Raw genomic sequence first — 17,572 nt, 5'->3', positions numbered from 1 at the left:
TCTCTGGTCCATGGGGTCATGAAGAGTCGGACACGACTAAACGACTAAACAACAACAATCCCTAAATGGCTTTAACTTTGTGCTAACTGGGTACATGATTCCATGTTTTTATATTGTAAGCTTTCAGCATAAGCATTTTAAGATTGTAGGGGACAGGAAGACCAGCGGTCTGCCTGACTGTTGCATCCAGTTCTGATGAAGTGCTTCCACTACACTCTGGAAATTGGCAACGTATATCAAAACACTGTGTGTAGTTCCTGATCATCATGTTGCTCTCTCTCCCTCATGCCTGTGCCTCCAGGATGCCACAAAAGGGCTCTCCAGTCCACCTTTGTTAACCTGCAGGTCAAAGGTGATGTCATTCCTATTTAGTAAGGAAGAGCAGATCCAGAAAATTCATTGCTGAGTTTTCTTGAGTCCTGCCCATAGAAGTGGCGATTTATTCATCAAGTGATCTAATGAACAAAATGCATTACACAGCCATCAATAGGGATCATGTTAGTTCAGAGTCATATATATATATATATATATATATATATATATATATATATATTTATTTATTTATATCCATCAGTGTTTTAACCAAGCCACGTTTTGTTTTGTGTTATCTAGCCCGACTGGCAGCCCTATTTACCACAGAATGGAGATTACATTGAGGTGGCTTTCTCCTATTCCCCCGTTTTATGGCCTTGGTCAGGGTACCTAGCAATTTCTATTTCTGTCGCAAAGAAAGCAGCCTCATGGGAAGGCATTGCACAAGGACACGTCATGATCACTGTTTCCTCTCCGGCCGAAAATGAGGTATTTCTTACTTTGCTGCTTATTAAGCCGTAATCTGCTGTTGTTTACCCTAGCACAGTATGGCACATGACTGAGCAAAAAAAATGCAACTAGGAGAGAAACACATGCTAGTAATATAACTTTAGCATCCCTTATTGATACAGCAGCATGAAATGTAGCTAGATGATTGAATTAGGGTGCTTAAAGATCAAGCAAAAGGCAAGTGTGTTCTCTTTCCATGTCTGAAAACTGACATAGAATTCTGAAGGTTGTGGCTTTGCTAGACCATGTGCTTTTCTTAGACCAGCAGCAGGAAACACATAGTGCAGGTGCCAGTTGCAGCCCTCCCAGCCTGTCTGTCACTCAGGACTCTCTTTGGCCCATACTCTGTTTCTCAGCCACACCCACTCACCCCAGACCACACCTCTCACCTGCTTCACACACCCCTTGCATGTTTTTGCTTGGCTGGATAAAGGATGGAGGATAGAGAGGGGTGAGTGTGTGTACACGAACTAGTCTGCTGCACAAAGGTAAAATGGACCTTCATTGCTCTGCCCAGTTTTGTGTCTAGCTCTGCCCACCACTGACATGCCCCCCTGGAAGGTTGATCAAAAAAGGTTCCTCACCCACTCTGTGGTTGCTTTCATAAATGCTTTTGTTAATTCATACCAAGTGGGGCTGGCCTTGAGATCTAAACCTACTGGGCATATTGATGTATGTTAGGGGTGTGGACACCAACAACAAAGGAACGAAACAGCATCATCTAGCTTTAAAGTCCATGGGACCCAAAGGAGTGCTTTAGTCTTGCCCAGGTACTTGGACACACTTTGTGTGACTCTTGAAGATTTCTTCTCTGGACAGCTGATGATCTCTTCTTACAAGCTGATTTTGAACACAAAATCCATCCTTTCAGTACATGGCATAAATACTGTTTGGAAAATACAAGCACAAAATCTGACATACTTCAGCGTCTGTATCTGGTCTTTTGTCCAAGGAGGTTAGAGTGGTGCTGTAGTCTTGGAGCAACCTTGCAAAATAGGGAAGGTTGAGAGAGTGACCTGACTAGTGTCACCTGGTGAGCTTTGTGGCTTACTGGGGTTTTTAAGCTGTATTTTCCGTATTTAAGCCACTACACCACAGTATTATACTGTGAGATTGTGAGGGTGGGGTAAGGGGTGGGACGGAATGTATTTGAATGACAGCTTTAAAAAATATTTATCAGTTGAATGTTCTGTAGTTTGGATTTTGTTTGGGGGAGCATTCTGCGGTACAACAGGCTCCTTTTTGTTTCTACTTCTTTCAGTCGAAAGCTGGTGCTGAACAGACTTCAACCGTGAAACTCCCAATAAAAGTGAAAGTTATCCCGACACCCCCACGTAGTAAGCGTGTCCTCTGGGATCAATATCACAATCTCCGCTATCCACCAGGATATTTCCCAAGGGATAATTTGAGGATGAAGAATGATCCCTTAGACTGGTGTGTGTGTGTGTTTTGTGCATTACTGACCATTACTACTGTTTGAAATTGTTTTTAATACTGTTTTGAATGCTGTAACCCACTCTGGGACCTTAGGGTAAAGGGTGGATAATTGGTGGTGGTGGTGATGATACTGGCATGTAATAACATTGACAAAATAGGAAATACAATTCTGTTCTCAAGATAACATGGAGATTTGCCTAATCTTCTGTAGTTCTAGGGGAAATTATAAACTCAGGTCTGACATTCCATGAAAATCTGGTTCATTCACAAATTACAGTATTTCATCCTAGCTTAGAAAGAAAATAGGTCTTTGTCATTGTGACAGTAATAGAGGTAAACTACATCCTCAAATTAATGACTTGTGTAATTTGCATTTTCCTTTTTTGTCCTCCCCAAAATATATCCTAAAAATAAATCCCTATTGGGATTTGTTCTGCTTTAAGCAAGATATAAAGTCATTGAACATGGCAGTGGTCTGGTTCACACATGACGCTAAGCCATGACGCTAAGCTGTTGCACAAACCCCCAAGCCATATATCTCACTGACTTGGCTTTGCAACCCAAATGTTTTTGCCTGCTGAATGTTTCCTTAAACTGTGGTAAATGCCTCTTGTTTTTATGATGAAGAATACAGAGGGGTATGTATGGAAACCAGCCTACTGTACAAATGTAGCTTTTTCTTTGGCCCTGTCCACTGCAGGCGCTTGGAAGGAAATGTGGCCTTCAGGGTAAAACAGCCCCCCTCTTCTTCATACCTTGTGAAATATTTTTTTTTTTAGTTTATTATATGCACACAGTATTTCAAATTATATTCCTTCTTATCTGCCATTGGTCCTGAACCACAAGTGATAGGCTTTGTCCATAAACTGTGCACATATATTGTTTTAAGATACCAAAACCTTAGAAAGTAATATGACAAGAAAATCAGGTTACATACTTCACTTGGTTTATTTAGGAACGGTGACCACATCCACACAAACTTCAGGGATATGTACCAACATCTGAGAAGTATGGGGTATTTCGTTGAAGTTCTCGGTTCACCTTTCACTTGTTTCGATGCCAGTCAGTATGGTAAGTAATTGTGAGGTTGCTGTTTATATATCAAAGCAGTTTTGGGGAGGAGAGCTTGCCCAAGCTCTCAAATTGAGGATGGGATGGCCAAAGAAAGATGTAAGGCCAAAACAGGAGAGGAGCCAAATGGAGGTTGCTGGTTTCCTTAAGCCAGAGGAAAATCACCATATGAGACTTGGGAGTGAGAGGAGAGGAGAGGAGGGAGGCCTGGCCAGAAAGCTGCTTGAAAAGGGTCACAGAAGCCAAGAAAGGAGGATAAATGTGACTGTCTTTAGTCAAAGGGAGAACCCGGTATTAAAACAGGATGTGAATCACTGGATATCTGCTCTCTGAGGCAAAAAGTTGGGCCATGCATTGTTCTATCTCCCTTCATAAAAAAGGTCTGGGAGCAAGCAAGGGGCAAAGTGATGTTGGGCAGGTTTTTGTCATTCTGAATTGTTGTTCCCCTTTTCCTGCAGGGACCTTATTGATGGTGGACAGTGAGGAAGAGTATTTTCCAGAAGAAATCACTAAGCTGAGGAGAGATGTTGACAATGGACTGTCACTCATAATATTCAGTGACTGGTACAACACCTCAGTGATGAGGAAAGTCAAGTTTTACGATGAAAACACAAGGTATGGATTTTCAGGAACTGGCCAGATTGAAGCCATTGCCTGCTGTATCCTATATTGTCCTTTATACAGCTCACCTAGAGGTCAGTTTTTTATTTCAGAATTTTCTAGATGGTCAGTCAGAGGATTTCAAAATCAAATGGTTGTTGGGTGATGTAGTTTGTCACTTGTAGGGAAGCTTTAAAATGTTAGTAGAAAAATGAAAAACTTAAATCAGTCTGAATATTTAAGTGGCTCAGGACCGCAATACCTCAAGGACTGCCTCCATCCATATGAAGCAACCTGGACCCTGTAATCATCATTTAAGGCCCTTCTTTGTGTCCCTTCTTTGCGATAGGTCTGGAGGGTGGCAACACAAGAATGGGCGTTTTCTGTGATGGCTCCCTGTTTGTGGAATGCCCTTCCCAGGGAGACTCACCTGGTGCCTTAGTTACATGTCTTTAGGTGCCAGGCAAAAACATTCCTGTTTTCCCAGGCCTTTGGCTAATTAAATGAATTTATGAAATATTGTTTTGTTCAAAAACTGGTGGGGGACTTAATTTTGTTTTGTTATTATGGTATGTATTTTTGTGCTTTTATATTGCAAACCAGCCTGTGTTCTTTGGATGAAGGGCAGTAGAGAAGTTTAATCAATAATAATAATAAACTTCAGCTGTTTTTCTTTTTTTTAAAGAGGCCTAGGCAAACTTTTTCAGTCATTGGCAGATGCGCATGGAATATTGTAAAACCTCTGCATATCTGAGGCTTCTCCAAATATGAATCCTGTTGTCTTTGGTGATTACTGTGTCAGCATAGACATTAGGTGTGGGTCGTGGCAGTTCAAATTTACCCACCAAAGAAATGACAGTGTTTTCTGGGTTGTGATAACTTGCCTTGTGGTGATGCATTTGTAGGCAGTGGTGGATGCCTGATACTGGGGGAGCTAATATTCCAGCTCTGAATGATCTTCTCTCGGTGTGGGGCATGGCCTTTAGTGACGGGCTGTATGAAGGAGATTTTACCATGGCAAGTCATGAAAGTAAGTCAACTGGGTGTCTTATATATTTATTGCATTTATATGCCACCAGTCTGCCAAGACACAATTTTAAAATACTAAAATAAATCATACAGAAAGTAAGGTTCACACACGGGCGGCAGGGTGAGTAGGGTAGGGTAGGTAGAGGACAGTGTAACTGGGACAGGCCCTGATATCTCTGCTTGCTTGCCTCACTCTCCTCCTCACGGGGTTGATGATGGTGTCCATTGGCCCTGTGTAGTTTGACCCAAGCAGGCTCTCTTTTCCCTTACCACAGGACTGATGGACAGGATGTTTGCAGAGGGGGCCACCTTGATAGCTCCACCACTCAGAAGCTATTGTGGGTGGTAGCCTGGGATAGTGCATTGTTTGTGCCAGCCCTTAAGTTGTGGGATTCCATTCCCACAGAGGTGCATTTGACATCTTAATTGTACAGTGTTCAGTGTATGCACCTCTTTACCCTGGCCTTCAACACTGGAGATATCTGTATCTATGTCCACACAGAGAGAGACTCATTTATATGAATGACCCACCCTAGTTGTGATTGTAATTTGTTTTAAGCTATTTTAATGCAGTATTTTTATTTCTGTAACCCACCCTGGGACCTTCTTGTGAAGAGTGGGTAATATATATATATAATAACAAGAACAAGAGCAGTAACTAATAATAGCAGTGGGACAGACAAGGGGGGTGGAGTCTGTGGGACGTTTTGCCAGATTGGGATCTTGAAAGGATACCTGTGTCTTTTAAGATATATATTGAAGGGAGAATTGCACCTGGTTCAGTCTGTTGTTACTGCAGCCCTGTAATGGGAAAAGCTGTGGCTAGTAACAGATCTTCTTTTGCACCTTTTAGGCTTCAATCCTATATGCACGTGGTATAAGGAAGGCACAAGAGCTTTCTCAGCATAGGCCCAAAAGCTATGAAAAGGGTAGTGTGGCTGGGTTGGGTGGCTGATTTGAATCCACCAGTCAAACTATGGCTGCAAGGTTCTAGTTATAAGATAGATTGGTGAATTGCTCCCTTTTTTATTATTTGCAGTGAACTACGCCTCTGGATGTAGTATTGCAAAGTTTCCAGAAGATGGCATTGTGATTGCACAGACCTTTAAGGATCAAGGTACAGAGCTGCATTTCATTTCATATTCCTCCTAGGTAGACACGGAATTATGGTTCATTGTATAATTTAACTTCCAGCAGCTCTTTTGGGCATGGCGGGGGTTAACTTTTCACTTAGTTTTTCAAGTAAAATAAAAGCGAAGAGCCACCTTCCATGCTAATCTTTGTTCATCCAAAGTGTCCAAAAGTGTTGCACTGGGACTTCCGGGTTGGCGCCATCGCCGAATGGCGGACTCCCTCCGAGCTCCGGAGGGAGCCGGCTCGGCAGGGGCTGGGTTTTACCGCACCGGCGATGCGGGGACCCTTAGAAACCACGGCCACGGGGGCCGTGGACTTGGAGACTCGGCTAGCACCGCTAGCGCCCTCCCGACTCGTGAAGGAGCCTTTTTAAAGGCTACGGATCGGGTGCCGGGGAGAAGCGTGGTGCTTTGAGTCCTCTGCCATCCCTGCCGAGCGAAGCCGCATGCCATCCGGCGGAGAGCGCTGACTTCTTCCATTGAGAATTTGGACTTTTAACAACAACCCGTGAGTAAATTGGAAATCGGGTTTAAAAGAAGAAAAATTTTTGGGATTTGAGACGAGCGGGGGGGGATCTAAAAAGGAAGTCAGTCCCCCTCCCTATTGTAGACATTTTAAAACAAGGATTGGGAAGCCAAGGCCCAAAAAGAACGGTATCTTTGCTAAATTAAGAATTCCATGATGGGAAAGTACAAGAATTGTGCTGGAGGAAGAATTGAAGGAGAAGGAAAATGCACCCCCCTCCCTGGGAACCGGGGCGATTGAGGAGTGAGCCTGGTGAAAAGAGCCGGTGATTTTGACAGCTGTCAAAGTAGCTGTCAAAGTCGGAATATTAAAGAGGATTTTATTACAAGGACCTTGCTGGTCAAATTTGTTACAACTTGATATAATTTGTTAAGACTTGAATACAAAATGGCGAAAATACGGAGAACAATCGGATTTTTGGAAACAAAGTTACAACAACCCCCCTAGAGGAGTTTCGGGACATTACAAAGATGGGCGTAAGCCGGGAAAAATACAACACTCCGGAATTTCACAGAACTGGTTATCTCCTGGGAAAGCTGCAAAACGGAAACTGAATCTTGTCTACAGGGTGTTTAGACTAAAAGGAGACAACAGAATACCTTACTGAAGAAGGAAGGGACTGAACGCAAGTTTTTGTTCCTGAATAACAACAACCCATGTAGAGTTACTAAACTTCTGAATAAGAAAGTTTTAGCAGCGGAACAAGAGGAAGCTGGACTATAACCTTGAAAGAACAATGGGGGGAATTTTATAATTTGACATTTTTAAAGATTTAGGAATTAATTTTTAAAGAAAGTAATCCTAGAAATGGGAAATAATTCTGCAAGGAGTTGGGGGAAAAATGGGATTGATGGACTTAAGATTTCCAGGCTGGAAACATAGATTGGAGGATAAGGGAAATTAAACCGGGGAAGGGGAGGGAGAATTAGAATCCAAAGGCTTGCAACTATTTTCTGAATTGGTTTTCTTTTTTCTAATATATTTTTTTTTTTTTTTTATACTTTTATTCTGTGTGCTTTTACTTTAATGGGAAAAAAGGGGGACATTGTGGAAAGAAAAGGGGGTGGGCTATGGGGAGAGATCTTTTGCTTTTTTTTTATCAAGGGTGTTGCATAAGGTTTGTATAAATTTAAATTTGAACAATGGGGTATATAAATTGTGCTTTAAATCAGAAATAGAACTTGTGGAAACAACAATATGAAAGGGGAATACGGTAGGGGTGGGGGAAGGGGGGAGTCCCAGAAAGTGGATGTTTGAAAATAAGGTTCTGAATGTATCTTCATAATTTCTTTTCTTCTCTTTCTGTATTTTGGAAACTTCAATAAATATTATTTAAAAAAAAAAAAAACAAAAGTGTTGCACTGGAAAGGCTTACAGCCACATCATGGCTCACCACTTTGAAGGTCTAAGTGGCTTCCAAATAACTTTGGGTAAAGTTGTTTGCAAACTTGAATCAGGTGGGTTTCCAGATGTGGATCTCCTGCCCTAAAGAACCACCCCATCCCAGGAGCACTCCCCTGCCCAAAGAGCTCCAAAATCTGAGAGCAGAGCTGGTGGGTATGGGTTTGCTCATGGACAGTAAAGCATGAGAGGCTAGCGTGTGGCTCTTCAGATGCTGTTGGACTACAGCTTCCACCATCCTTGGCTGTTGGCTATTCTGGCTGGGGCTGATTAGAGTTGGGGTCTGGCGACATCTAGAGGGCCACAGCACTTAGCCCTTGGGCATTATAGGCTTTTTCCTGCCTCCAGCCCTGCATCAGGAGCGCTGCTTTGTAAAATCACTGGAGTTTAAAAAGCAACTTGCAGTTTCTCATGAGCAAGAAAAAGAGCTGCTATTTATTCCGTTAATCACTTTTGACCTCTGCTCCCAACACACACGTGTGGCTCTCTTCACGTGCAGCTTTGAAACAAGGACTCTGCTACAATTCTTTTGATAACAGAGAAAGGACAATGGAAGTCGCTTTTTGGTTTTTTAAAAATGGTTTCCCCAAATTAGTCTCCTAATCTTCTTTCCTTTTATGCTGAACCATTAACTATGACTGTTGATAAACCAGAAAGTTCCAATTATAATGAAAAGTACATTTGCCTTCTTGTATAGCCATTGCTTGCTGCTCATTATTTGCCCTTATCTTTCATGGAAGCAAAATAAAGAATGATGGCAATTTGGTGGTATTGTATTTGGCTTTTCAGTCCTGTTGCAACCTGTTTAGATCATGTTTAACCATTTTACAAAGCTCTTGAGAGTTTCAGGCAGGGAGTCTTTCCTAAGCCTATCTGGAGGGGCCTGTGAGGATTAAACATGGGACCTTCTGCATTCAAAGCAGATGGTCTACCACTGAGCAATGGGCATTCCCCAACACTCCACATTTCCATTGTTGTTATTGTCTAGTCATTTAGTCGTGTCTGACTATTCGTGACCCCATGGACCAGAGCACGCCAGGCACTCCTGTCTTCCACCGTCTCCCGCAGTTTGGTCAAACTCATGCTGGTAGCTTCGAGAACACTGTCCAACCATCTCATCCTCTGTCGTCCCCTTCTCCTTGTGCCCTCAATCTTTCCCAACATCAGGGTCTTTTCCAGGGAGTCTTCTCTTCTCATGAGGTGGCCAAAGTATTGGAGCCTCAGCTTCAGGATCTGTCCTTCCAGTGAGCAGTCAGGGCTGATTTCCTTCAGAATGGATAGGCTTGATCTTCTTGCAATCCATGGGACTCTCAAGAGTCTCTTCCAGCACCAATTTCCATTGTAAATCCATTTAAATAAATGTGCATGAGAGTTACAACTCTTCTGTCCTTTGGAAGCCATAGGAAATCGTTTAAAGTCTAGAGGTGCAGCATTATATAGATGAAGATACATAGGATTAAGGAGATGGGAGGGTTTTTCCATTTTGTTTACACACCCACCCACCCATACCCCATCCTGTAGAAATGTAATGTGTCTTAAATCTTTTGTTTGAGAGCCAGTGCTTTTTTACTACCCAAGTTATTCAAGATCATTGGGATGTTGCCATTTGACGATTTTCCTTTCCACCCTTTCCTCTAGGTCTTGAAGTTTTAAAGCAGGAAACGGCAATAATAGAAAATGTACCCATTTTGGGCCTTTTCCAAGTTCCTTCAGAAGGTGGAGGCAGGATCGTTTTGTACGGTGATTCAAATTGCTTGGATGATAGCCACAGGCAGAAAGGTGTGTTACGTTTGCTAAGAAAACATCCCATTACTCGTGTAAGTTAAAGTCTGTTGTCACAATGCTAATGCACAGTGGACAGCAACCCTACCATATGGTAAAATGACTTCATATCTGCAGTAGAACAAGTTTAAATCCCACCTTCAATAGTGACAGGTCTCTTATTGCAAAATGCTATGTATGTCTACTCAGAAGCAAGGGGCAATTAGGTTTACTCCCAGTAATTGGGCACAGGAATGCAGCTTTAGTGGAAGAATTGTTCATGAGTGAGAGAGAGAAGGAGACAGAAAAGAATCTCAATCTTACAAGCTAGGGAAAAAGATTTACTGAAAAGAGATGATCTGATTTGAGGTGATTCAGAGTTAATAATTGCAAGATTCATTGGGATTAGTCATGGAGTGCTGTTACTTTTGCATAGCAAATTTGCATGGTAAATTTACAAGCAAATTTTTTAAGACTTAAAGAGTAAACCTTGTCTTTAGCGGTTTCCTACCACTTGCTGATTTCTTCTCCCGCTCCAGCTTCCAGACAAAATAACTTCACTCGGACTTGAAAAAGAAACTCCTTGAATGGTTCCATGCAAAGATGTGGGGGTGGGAAATTCATAGGATCAGAAGATCTAATAGAACCCTCAGAACTATTCCTTCTACTGTGTTTTCAAACTCTTTACATTTCTGGATGATATAGAAGGCTTGTCATACTCAGAGTAGACCTATTGTATCCATTGGGTCTACTCCATGTATGACTATGGTTGGATTTTTTTTGCTGTCCATCTTTCATTTGATGCCTTCAATTTGCAATTCCTGTGTTTTAGCTTTCATACCAAATATAGGGAATTTAGGGATTTTTATCCCTATAATTAATCGTTAGATTTCTTACTCATCCTTCATCATAAGGTCCCTAAATACACTACAGCAGCAGAAACAATGCAGTTTAAAACAAAGTATCAGTACAAAAAAGTAAAATAGATCAAAGGCCTGGGAAGAGCTATGTCTTTAGCATACAATGAAAGCTGAATAACGATGGCACAAGTTGCCCCTCTGTTGGGAGGGAATCCCACCACTGTGACAGAGAAAGCCCTCTCCCATGTTACCACCCCGTGAGACACTACTGATCTTAACACCTGGGAAGGTCTGTAGGGAACAGGGCGGTCTTTCGGCCATTTGGGGCCTAAGTCATGGAGGGCTTTGAACACCAGTGTGAGTGCCTTCAATTGGGCTTGGAAACAAACACCAGGTCAGCACCCAGAGGATGCTGTTCAATTCAGCGCTGAGTTCTTTGTATCAGTCAAAGAGGATAGCTTTAAATACAGTATCAGACGGGCTTTCATGTTGCAAATTGAAAGCAGTACCTCCTGCTGTGACATCAGTGAGCTTAGCTGTGTTTAAAATTCCTCGCATATATGATTTGTAAATCCTAAAAACGTGTCTGACCTCTGTTTTTTTTAATTAAAAAAAAAATCAAAGGTGAGCATTTCAGTTACATCAGGATTATGCAGATTAACTCCCATTCCCACCAAACCGCTCTCCTGGGTGGGAATTGTCAGACAGTGTTTTTTGAACTGTTCTAAAATGGTCTGTGAAGGCTAAACTAGATTTCCAAGGTCTGAAATTTGGCAAGTTAAAATTTCCCCAGCACAGTAGTTTTTGTTCATGCCAAAAAGATATGTGCCTCAAAATAACCTATTCCCAATTTAAAGGCTGAAAACAATTATGATGCCCCTCTGGGCAGCCCTGTTCTGCTGCATTAATAAACATTGCTCTTGTAAACGAAAGCCTTCTTTCTGACAGCTTAGATTGACTTTATTGCACCATGTCAATTCACATGAAAGAGAGCAAACATTTTATAATTCACTGGGTAGCCATGGATAAGACTTCTCCTTTCACAGGGTTGATGTCGTGAAGGCATAGAAGACAGGCGTTGAGGCTCCATCCCGACAGCTCACTAAGCCATCGTGATGAAAGCTTAACTTCCCTTTAGTGTCTGAACATTAAACCATTGTTTGTGATAGGCAACACCAGAATCAGAAAATAAGGTTTGAAATGCATTTGCATTTTGGACTAACAAACCATGGTGATGCTATTGTTCCACCTCTGAAGGAGCCTGCATTATAGAAATGGGAGTGCTGAGCAGATCAGAGACATGGTTTAAAGCTGTCATCTCTGACGGTTGGCCACGCTGCCTGGGACTGATGGGAGTTGAAACCCAGGCTCAGAGCATTCCCCATTCCATTCTTAGTCCCAGCAAAAGAATTGGGCTGAGCTTCAGGAGCATAGCACGGAAAAACAGCAGCAATGCTGTGTCAAGGGAAAACAGGTGGCAGCAGTGGATTTAAAAGCGTCAATCAGTGTAGTTAATGTGTGGAGTTGGTTTGTTTGGCTAGAGGGAACTATCAGAACACTCACTTTTTTATTTTTATTCTTAAATTCCAGATTGCTTTTGGCTTCTTGATTCTCTTCTTCAATACACATCTTATGGAGTTATGCCACCAAGCCTCAGCCATTCAGAAAACAGACAACGACCTCCAACAGGCATGGGCTATGCTCTTCCAGAGAGAATGGAAGGTGATTTTCATTTCATTTGTGCTGCTATAGATGAGCTGTGGTAGTATTTGGCCTGGGAGTGGGGTGGATGATCCCATTGTTCATCCCAAGTTCTTCGGACTTATTAGTTGCTTTTTAAAAACAAAAACAAAATGCAAATTCAAAGCGACTTGCAGTGTAGTGTACAGTGGTACCTCGGGTTAAGAACTTAATTCGTTCCGGAGGTCCATTCTTAACCTGAAACTGTTCTTAACCTGAGGTATCACTTTAGCTAATGGGGCCTCCCGCTGCCGCCATGCGAAGCAAAGTTCTCACCTGAAGCAAACTTCTTAACCCGAGGTACTATTTCTGGGTTAGCGGAGTCTGTAACCTGAGGCGTCTGTAACCCGAGGTACCACTGTAATACAAAAATCAAAACCACTATAAAGCTAAAACATAAGCTAAAAGCACTAATATACATAGAAAACAGTCTAGCATTCCACACACTAAGAGGCTGTAGTGTCTAAAAATCTCTTAAATTAAAGGCCAATAATCTGGCTGGGAAGAAAAAGTTGTTGCCTGGCCTGGTGCCTAAATGTAGCCAGCAGTGGACCCAGGCAGGTCTCCCCAAGGAGACCATTCCATAAGTGGGAGATCTACCACTGAAAAGGCCCATTCTCATGTTGCCAGCTTCTGGATCTCCCTCAGAGAAGGCACACAGAGAAAGGACCTCAGATGATGAACACAAGGTCCAGGTTAGTTTACTGCTCTTACCTGCCTCAGTTTTTTTGGCAGGGTTCATAATGGGCAGGGGTCAAATGTAAATGTGGTGGGAGGAGGGGAGGGGAAATGCAGGCTCTTGGACAGTCTCCCAATATCTGGCCCCCACTTCAGTTTGACTGCTTCCATGGGAAGCATGAGCAAATGTATCTGCCCTCCAGCCAGAACACTTGCTCCCTGCCTCCACCTACTGTAGAATTTGGGAGGGTGTGTGTACTCCAGGAATGGCAAGATGTGTTCCTCATGCTTAGAAAACAGCACAGGCAGCAGGCAGGGAATTATCTTCTGGTATAACTGTTTCACTGTGTGATTTCAGGTAACCATCTTCATCGATATTCGAAGGTGCTCGAGGCTCACCTGCGTGACCCTAAGCCCCGCTCACTCCCAGCGTGTCCTCATTTGTCATGGGCGAAGCCACAGCCTCTGAACGAAACGGCTCCCAGGTTGCAATTTCTGTTTTTGCTAAATCCACCTTTAGTTTCCAGTTTCCAGTTTTGAATGTAATCAATATGGCACTCAATCAACACAGTATTTTGTCTGATTAACTTTCCAGGCATATGAATGATAATGTTAAAATGTAATTTAAAACATACCCAAAAAAACCCATAAAACCAGCAGTTAGCTGAATTCACACACCAGATTCACAAGAAACCTGTCTGCTTCCTCCCCTCCCAAAAAATAGTTTCTAGCTCTCCTGATTGTGGAGATGAAAATGCCATCCTTAATATTTAAGGCCCGCCATCTAGAAGCGAAACAACATGGAATGCCAGACCTTGCAGTTGAGGCCAGGTGAAGCAAATGTGTGTACCCAGCATGCACTGACTTCCCAGTTGCTCAGACCACCAAGACAGGCCAGGGGTTTTCATAAGATTTGAGAAGTATCACTTGACCCCTTCTGACCTATAGATGTAAGGAGGCTCTTCTGTCCACTGCGGCTAGTCTCTGCAGTTTCCATGTGCCACTGCCCAGCTCTGGCCAAACAAAGCTGAGTCGCTGCCTGACCTAGTTTACAATCCTAGTTGTATCCCACCTAAGATGTACATAGAGTAGATCCACTGAAATGTTCAGATATTCAAAATGTTTTCTAGCAATCTTGATTGACTAGTAGCCTAGTGTACAAATAGTTCTGGATGCTTTCATTTCTTCCAGCAACCTATGGAAACATCAGAAGTTACTGTCAATCGACCTGGACAAAGTGGCTTTACCAAGTTTCCGTCAGAACCGACCCCAAGTAAGGCCTTTGTCACCTGGAGAAAGTGGAGCCTGGGATATTCCAGGGGGTAGGTGCCAGAATGGTGGGACACCTGTTGCCCACAGTGCATCACACCACCCTAAATGAGATAGAAGCATACACACCTATGCAGAAGAAATACAGAGACATCTGGAATCATCTTGATCAAACTTTTAGTTATCAAAATTACAGCTCATTTATGCCTCTTTAGTTTGTATTTTTTTGGCCATAATTAGTGCTAGCACACCTGCCCACAGTGTTCACAGGCATAGCTTGTGAAATTTCTGGCTTTTGATATTTTGGAAAAGTAGTTTTCATATTTCCTAGCTTTCATTGTAGCCACTTTCTATGTAGAGTAGTCTGATAAGGAGCCCCTGTATGTCTGCCATTGAAATTCCTCTTGGGGAATGCTCTATGGCACATACCCTGTTTATGCACACTGATGCCTAGCCCTGATGGGACACCCCCCATGTGAACTCAAAAGAACACCCTGGAGCAGGGGTGGGAAACCATTTTTAGCCCAAGGGGCCACATTTTCTCATGGGCAGCCTCCAAGGGGCCACATGCGAGTGCTGGGTGCAGCCAGATGCGTACTGCTCTCCATACAGGCAAGGAAGAGTTCATAGTTCTGGGATACTTTACAGCCAGGTAAAATCAATAGAGGAGGGCACATAGTAGGTTCAGTGTTTCATATTCTAACATTGGTTTTCAAACTGGTAGTCTCCCCCACAAGGAAAACTTTAGGTAGGCCTATGCTTTTGGTGATCAGCTTTAATAAAATTTCATGGAAGTGATCCCTGGTTGAAATCAGTGAGTTGTATCCAACCAAGTCCTGCTCAGACTAGACCCATTTGAAATTAATGGGCCTAAGTTGGCCGTGACTATTAATTTCAGTGGGTCTACTCTGAGTTAGACTGGCAGTTTCTACAACTCTTGTTTGCCCATGGGTTAATGTATCCTCAGCTTGCTTACATTAATCTCCTCCCTTTCCCATACAGGAATAATGCCTGGACGGTACAACCAGGATGTGGGAGGGACGATACCCGTCTTTGCGTTACTCGGTGCTATGGTGGTCCTGGCCTTCTTTGTGGTGCAGATCAAAGCTAAGAGCCGGCCAAAGAGACGGAAGCCCAGAGTCAAGCGGCCACAAATTATACAGCAGGGTCACCTACCAAAGACACCATCTGTTTGACCACAGTTGCCAAAGATTACCTTCTACTGGCTGCTTCATGGAATTATGATGATCGTTACTAATGAAGATTGCTTGTGCCTGGCATTTGGTGACTGATTCAAGCAGGAACCCATGTTTTCTTTGGCTACTGACAAAACAAGAACTCAGTGGATCATCACGAGATTTTTTATAAAAAACTACTATTATTTTCAGTAGCTGAATCCACCAAAGCCTTGAGCACTATTTAAAAAGAACTGATATGTTGTTCTATTTCCCAAAAAGGGAGGAAAAGAGACCTTTTTTTCCTTTTCTTTTAAACTGACCAAACCTTTTCATTAGAGGCTATTTTCTATATTTATTTTAGGAAGAACTTGGGAGAAGAGCTGCTTCAAGGCTCTTGGCTATCTGATAGCAGAACCATTTTCTGAATGGAATGCAATTTTCTAATACTATATATTACAAAGAGAAATAGAACTCGCAACATCCTGCTGTAAGGACGAAAATGCAAAACTGACAGGGAGAAGGGGACAAATCAGTGTGGCAAAATCCTTCTGTTTATTTTTATAAAGCAACTTACCATGATGTTTTGTAATTTTTTGGCATGATTTCACCATTGTTGGTGGAGAAAATTTTTCCAATAAATATGTTACCTGTATCGAAGCTGAAACAAAAATGCATAGAAGTTTTTCCTCCTTGAAAGCTTGGGTAGGAAGCAAACCTTTTCATTTGTGAACATAAGCACTTTGATTGGGTTTTGACTGCCATATAGACTTGCCTGGCTTGCACACTAAGCTAAACCATGGCTTAGCATGCAAGTATGCAGACTCTGGGACAGGAAATAGTGGCTGCTTACCACCTCCACCACCCCAATATTATTCTGATGCTGTGCTGAACTTAACCCATGGCTTTCCTTAGATTGTAATCAAAAACAGACTGCAACCAAACCACAAACTGCAACCAAGTTTTGCTTATGGTTTACGACTTGTGGTTGGTTCAGGAGAGCTATAACAGAGCCCGGGTTTATTTGACACAGTGAGTCCCAGTGGTATCTTCTTTGAATGACAGCAGCCCTGGTAAGATCCCTGCACATGGTCTGGCCCTGAGGTGCAACTTATATTGCAATGAGTTTCTGTAATTTGACATGCCTTCAAATTGGGATCCAATTTGGCATGTGTAAATTTTTTTAAAGATGTTGAAGTGGAGAGAAATTTTACCACCCATGCACCTCTTGATTATCATGCTGTGATTACTCAGTATCAAGGACTAAAGTCATGCCGTGGAAGGGTGTTGTATTTATTTACTTCCTTCCTTTTATATCCTGCCAGACAGAGAGATCTGGAGGGTTGTATTTCTCAAAACGAAATAAATGAAATGCAAATTGCAAGGCACTGAAACCGTCCCTTTAACACGAGCTTATCAAGTTCTTTTTTCTTACATTTTGCTGTGCCTCAAAACTCAACTGTGCGACAGGCTCAAGAACTCAGCAGCTGAAGCTATCCCATCTGCACGCTTGGAAAAGCAACCTTCTGCCAAATTTCTGCTTGTCAGGCTCTTAAAAAAAGAAAAAAAATATGAGCCCAACCAGAAATGAGGGGACTTTCAGTAAAGCTCTTAACTCTTAAAGGCACAGTCTGAGAGGCCGATTGAAGGGCCCTTAGAGCTGCAGCAGTGAGCAGGTGATAATGCTGGAAAGGGTAATACCTTTAGGAAGGCCAACCAAAAAGGTCACAAAATTATGACTAGCTTCTTCAGAGTTCTTTATTGAGCAAGATGTAACACAAATCGGGTGGGGTGGGGAGAAGGACAAAAATACAAAAAAAAGTGGTTGGATGTTGTAGCCATGAGATCAATTTATGGAGATTGTGGGACTGAGTAAGATCTTCCTGGGTGCTACAGATATCCAAGGGTTGTCGGGACAGGAACATCCCAGACCCTGAGATTTTGGGGCCCACACCTGAGACCTAGTGGCAACCCCTGGTGAAGTCATTAAGCATTAACCACAGTCTCTGGAAGTATGTCATTTGAAACACATACGAAGTCTTAACAAATGAGCAAATATATCTCTGGTTG

The 17,572-nt window shown here is 42.5% G+C and overlaps 2 protein-coding genes across 2 annotated transcripts in view; one reads left to right on the top strand and one right to left on the bottom strand.

The window, feature by feature from the left end:
* MBTPS1 (membrane bound transcription factor peptidase, site 1) overlaps nucleotides 1–16,175 on the top strand; it is a 32,011-nt gene extending 15,836 nt beyond the window's left edge. Inside the window, exons 13-23 of the mRNA XM_083624870.1 lie at nucleotides 613–801; nucleotides 2,084–2,256; nucleotides 3,215–3,330; nucleotides 3,789–3,945; nucleotides 4,836–4,960; nucleotides 5,999–6,076; nucleotides 9,658–9,798; nucleotides 12,231–12,362; nucleotides 13,417–13,543; nucleotides 14,250–14,380; nucleotides 15,330–16,175. Coding sequence (XP_083480996.1) covers nucleotides 613–801; nucleotides 2,084–2,256; nucleotides 3,215–3,330; nucleotides 3,789–3,945; nucleotides 4,836–4,960; nucleotides 5,999–6,076; nucleotides 9,658–9,798; nucleotides 12,231–12,362; nucleotides 13,417–13,543; nucleotides 14,250–14,380; nucleotides 15,330–15,523 — 1,563 coding nt within the window. The 3' untranslated portion in view covers nucleotides 15,524–16,175. The remainder of the gene's footprint in view (nucleotides 1–612; nucleotides 802–2,083; nucleotides 2,257–3,214; nucleotides 3,331–3,788; nucleotides 3,946–4,835; nucleotides 4,961–5,998; nucleotides 6,077–9,657; nucleotides 9,799–12,230; nucleotides 12,363–13,416; nucleotides 13,544–14,249; nucleotides 14,381–15,329) is intronic.
* The window catches only part of SMPD3 (sphingomyelin phosphodiesterase 3), a 590,910-nt gene that overhangs the window by 26,719 nt on the left and 546,619 nt on the right, over nucleotides 1–17,572 (bottom strand). The window lies entirely within an intron of this gene.

The sequence above is a fragment of the Podarcis filfolensis genome (assembly GCF_964270895.1).
Source record: "Podarcis filfolensis genome assembly, chromosome: 8".
In the NCBI taxonomy this organism is placed as follows: domain Eukaryota; kingdom Metazoa; phylum Chordata; class Lepidosauria; order Squamata; family Lacertidae; genus Podarcis; species Podarcis filfolensis.
Note: the sequence above shows the minus strand (reverse complement) of the source record. Positions and strands in the feature narration are given on the sequence as shown.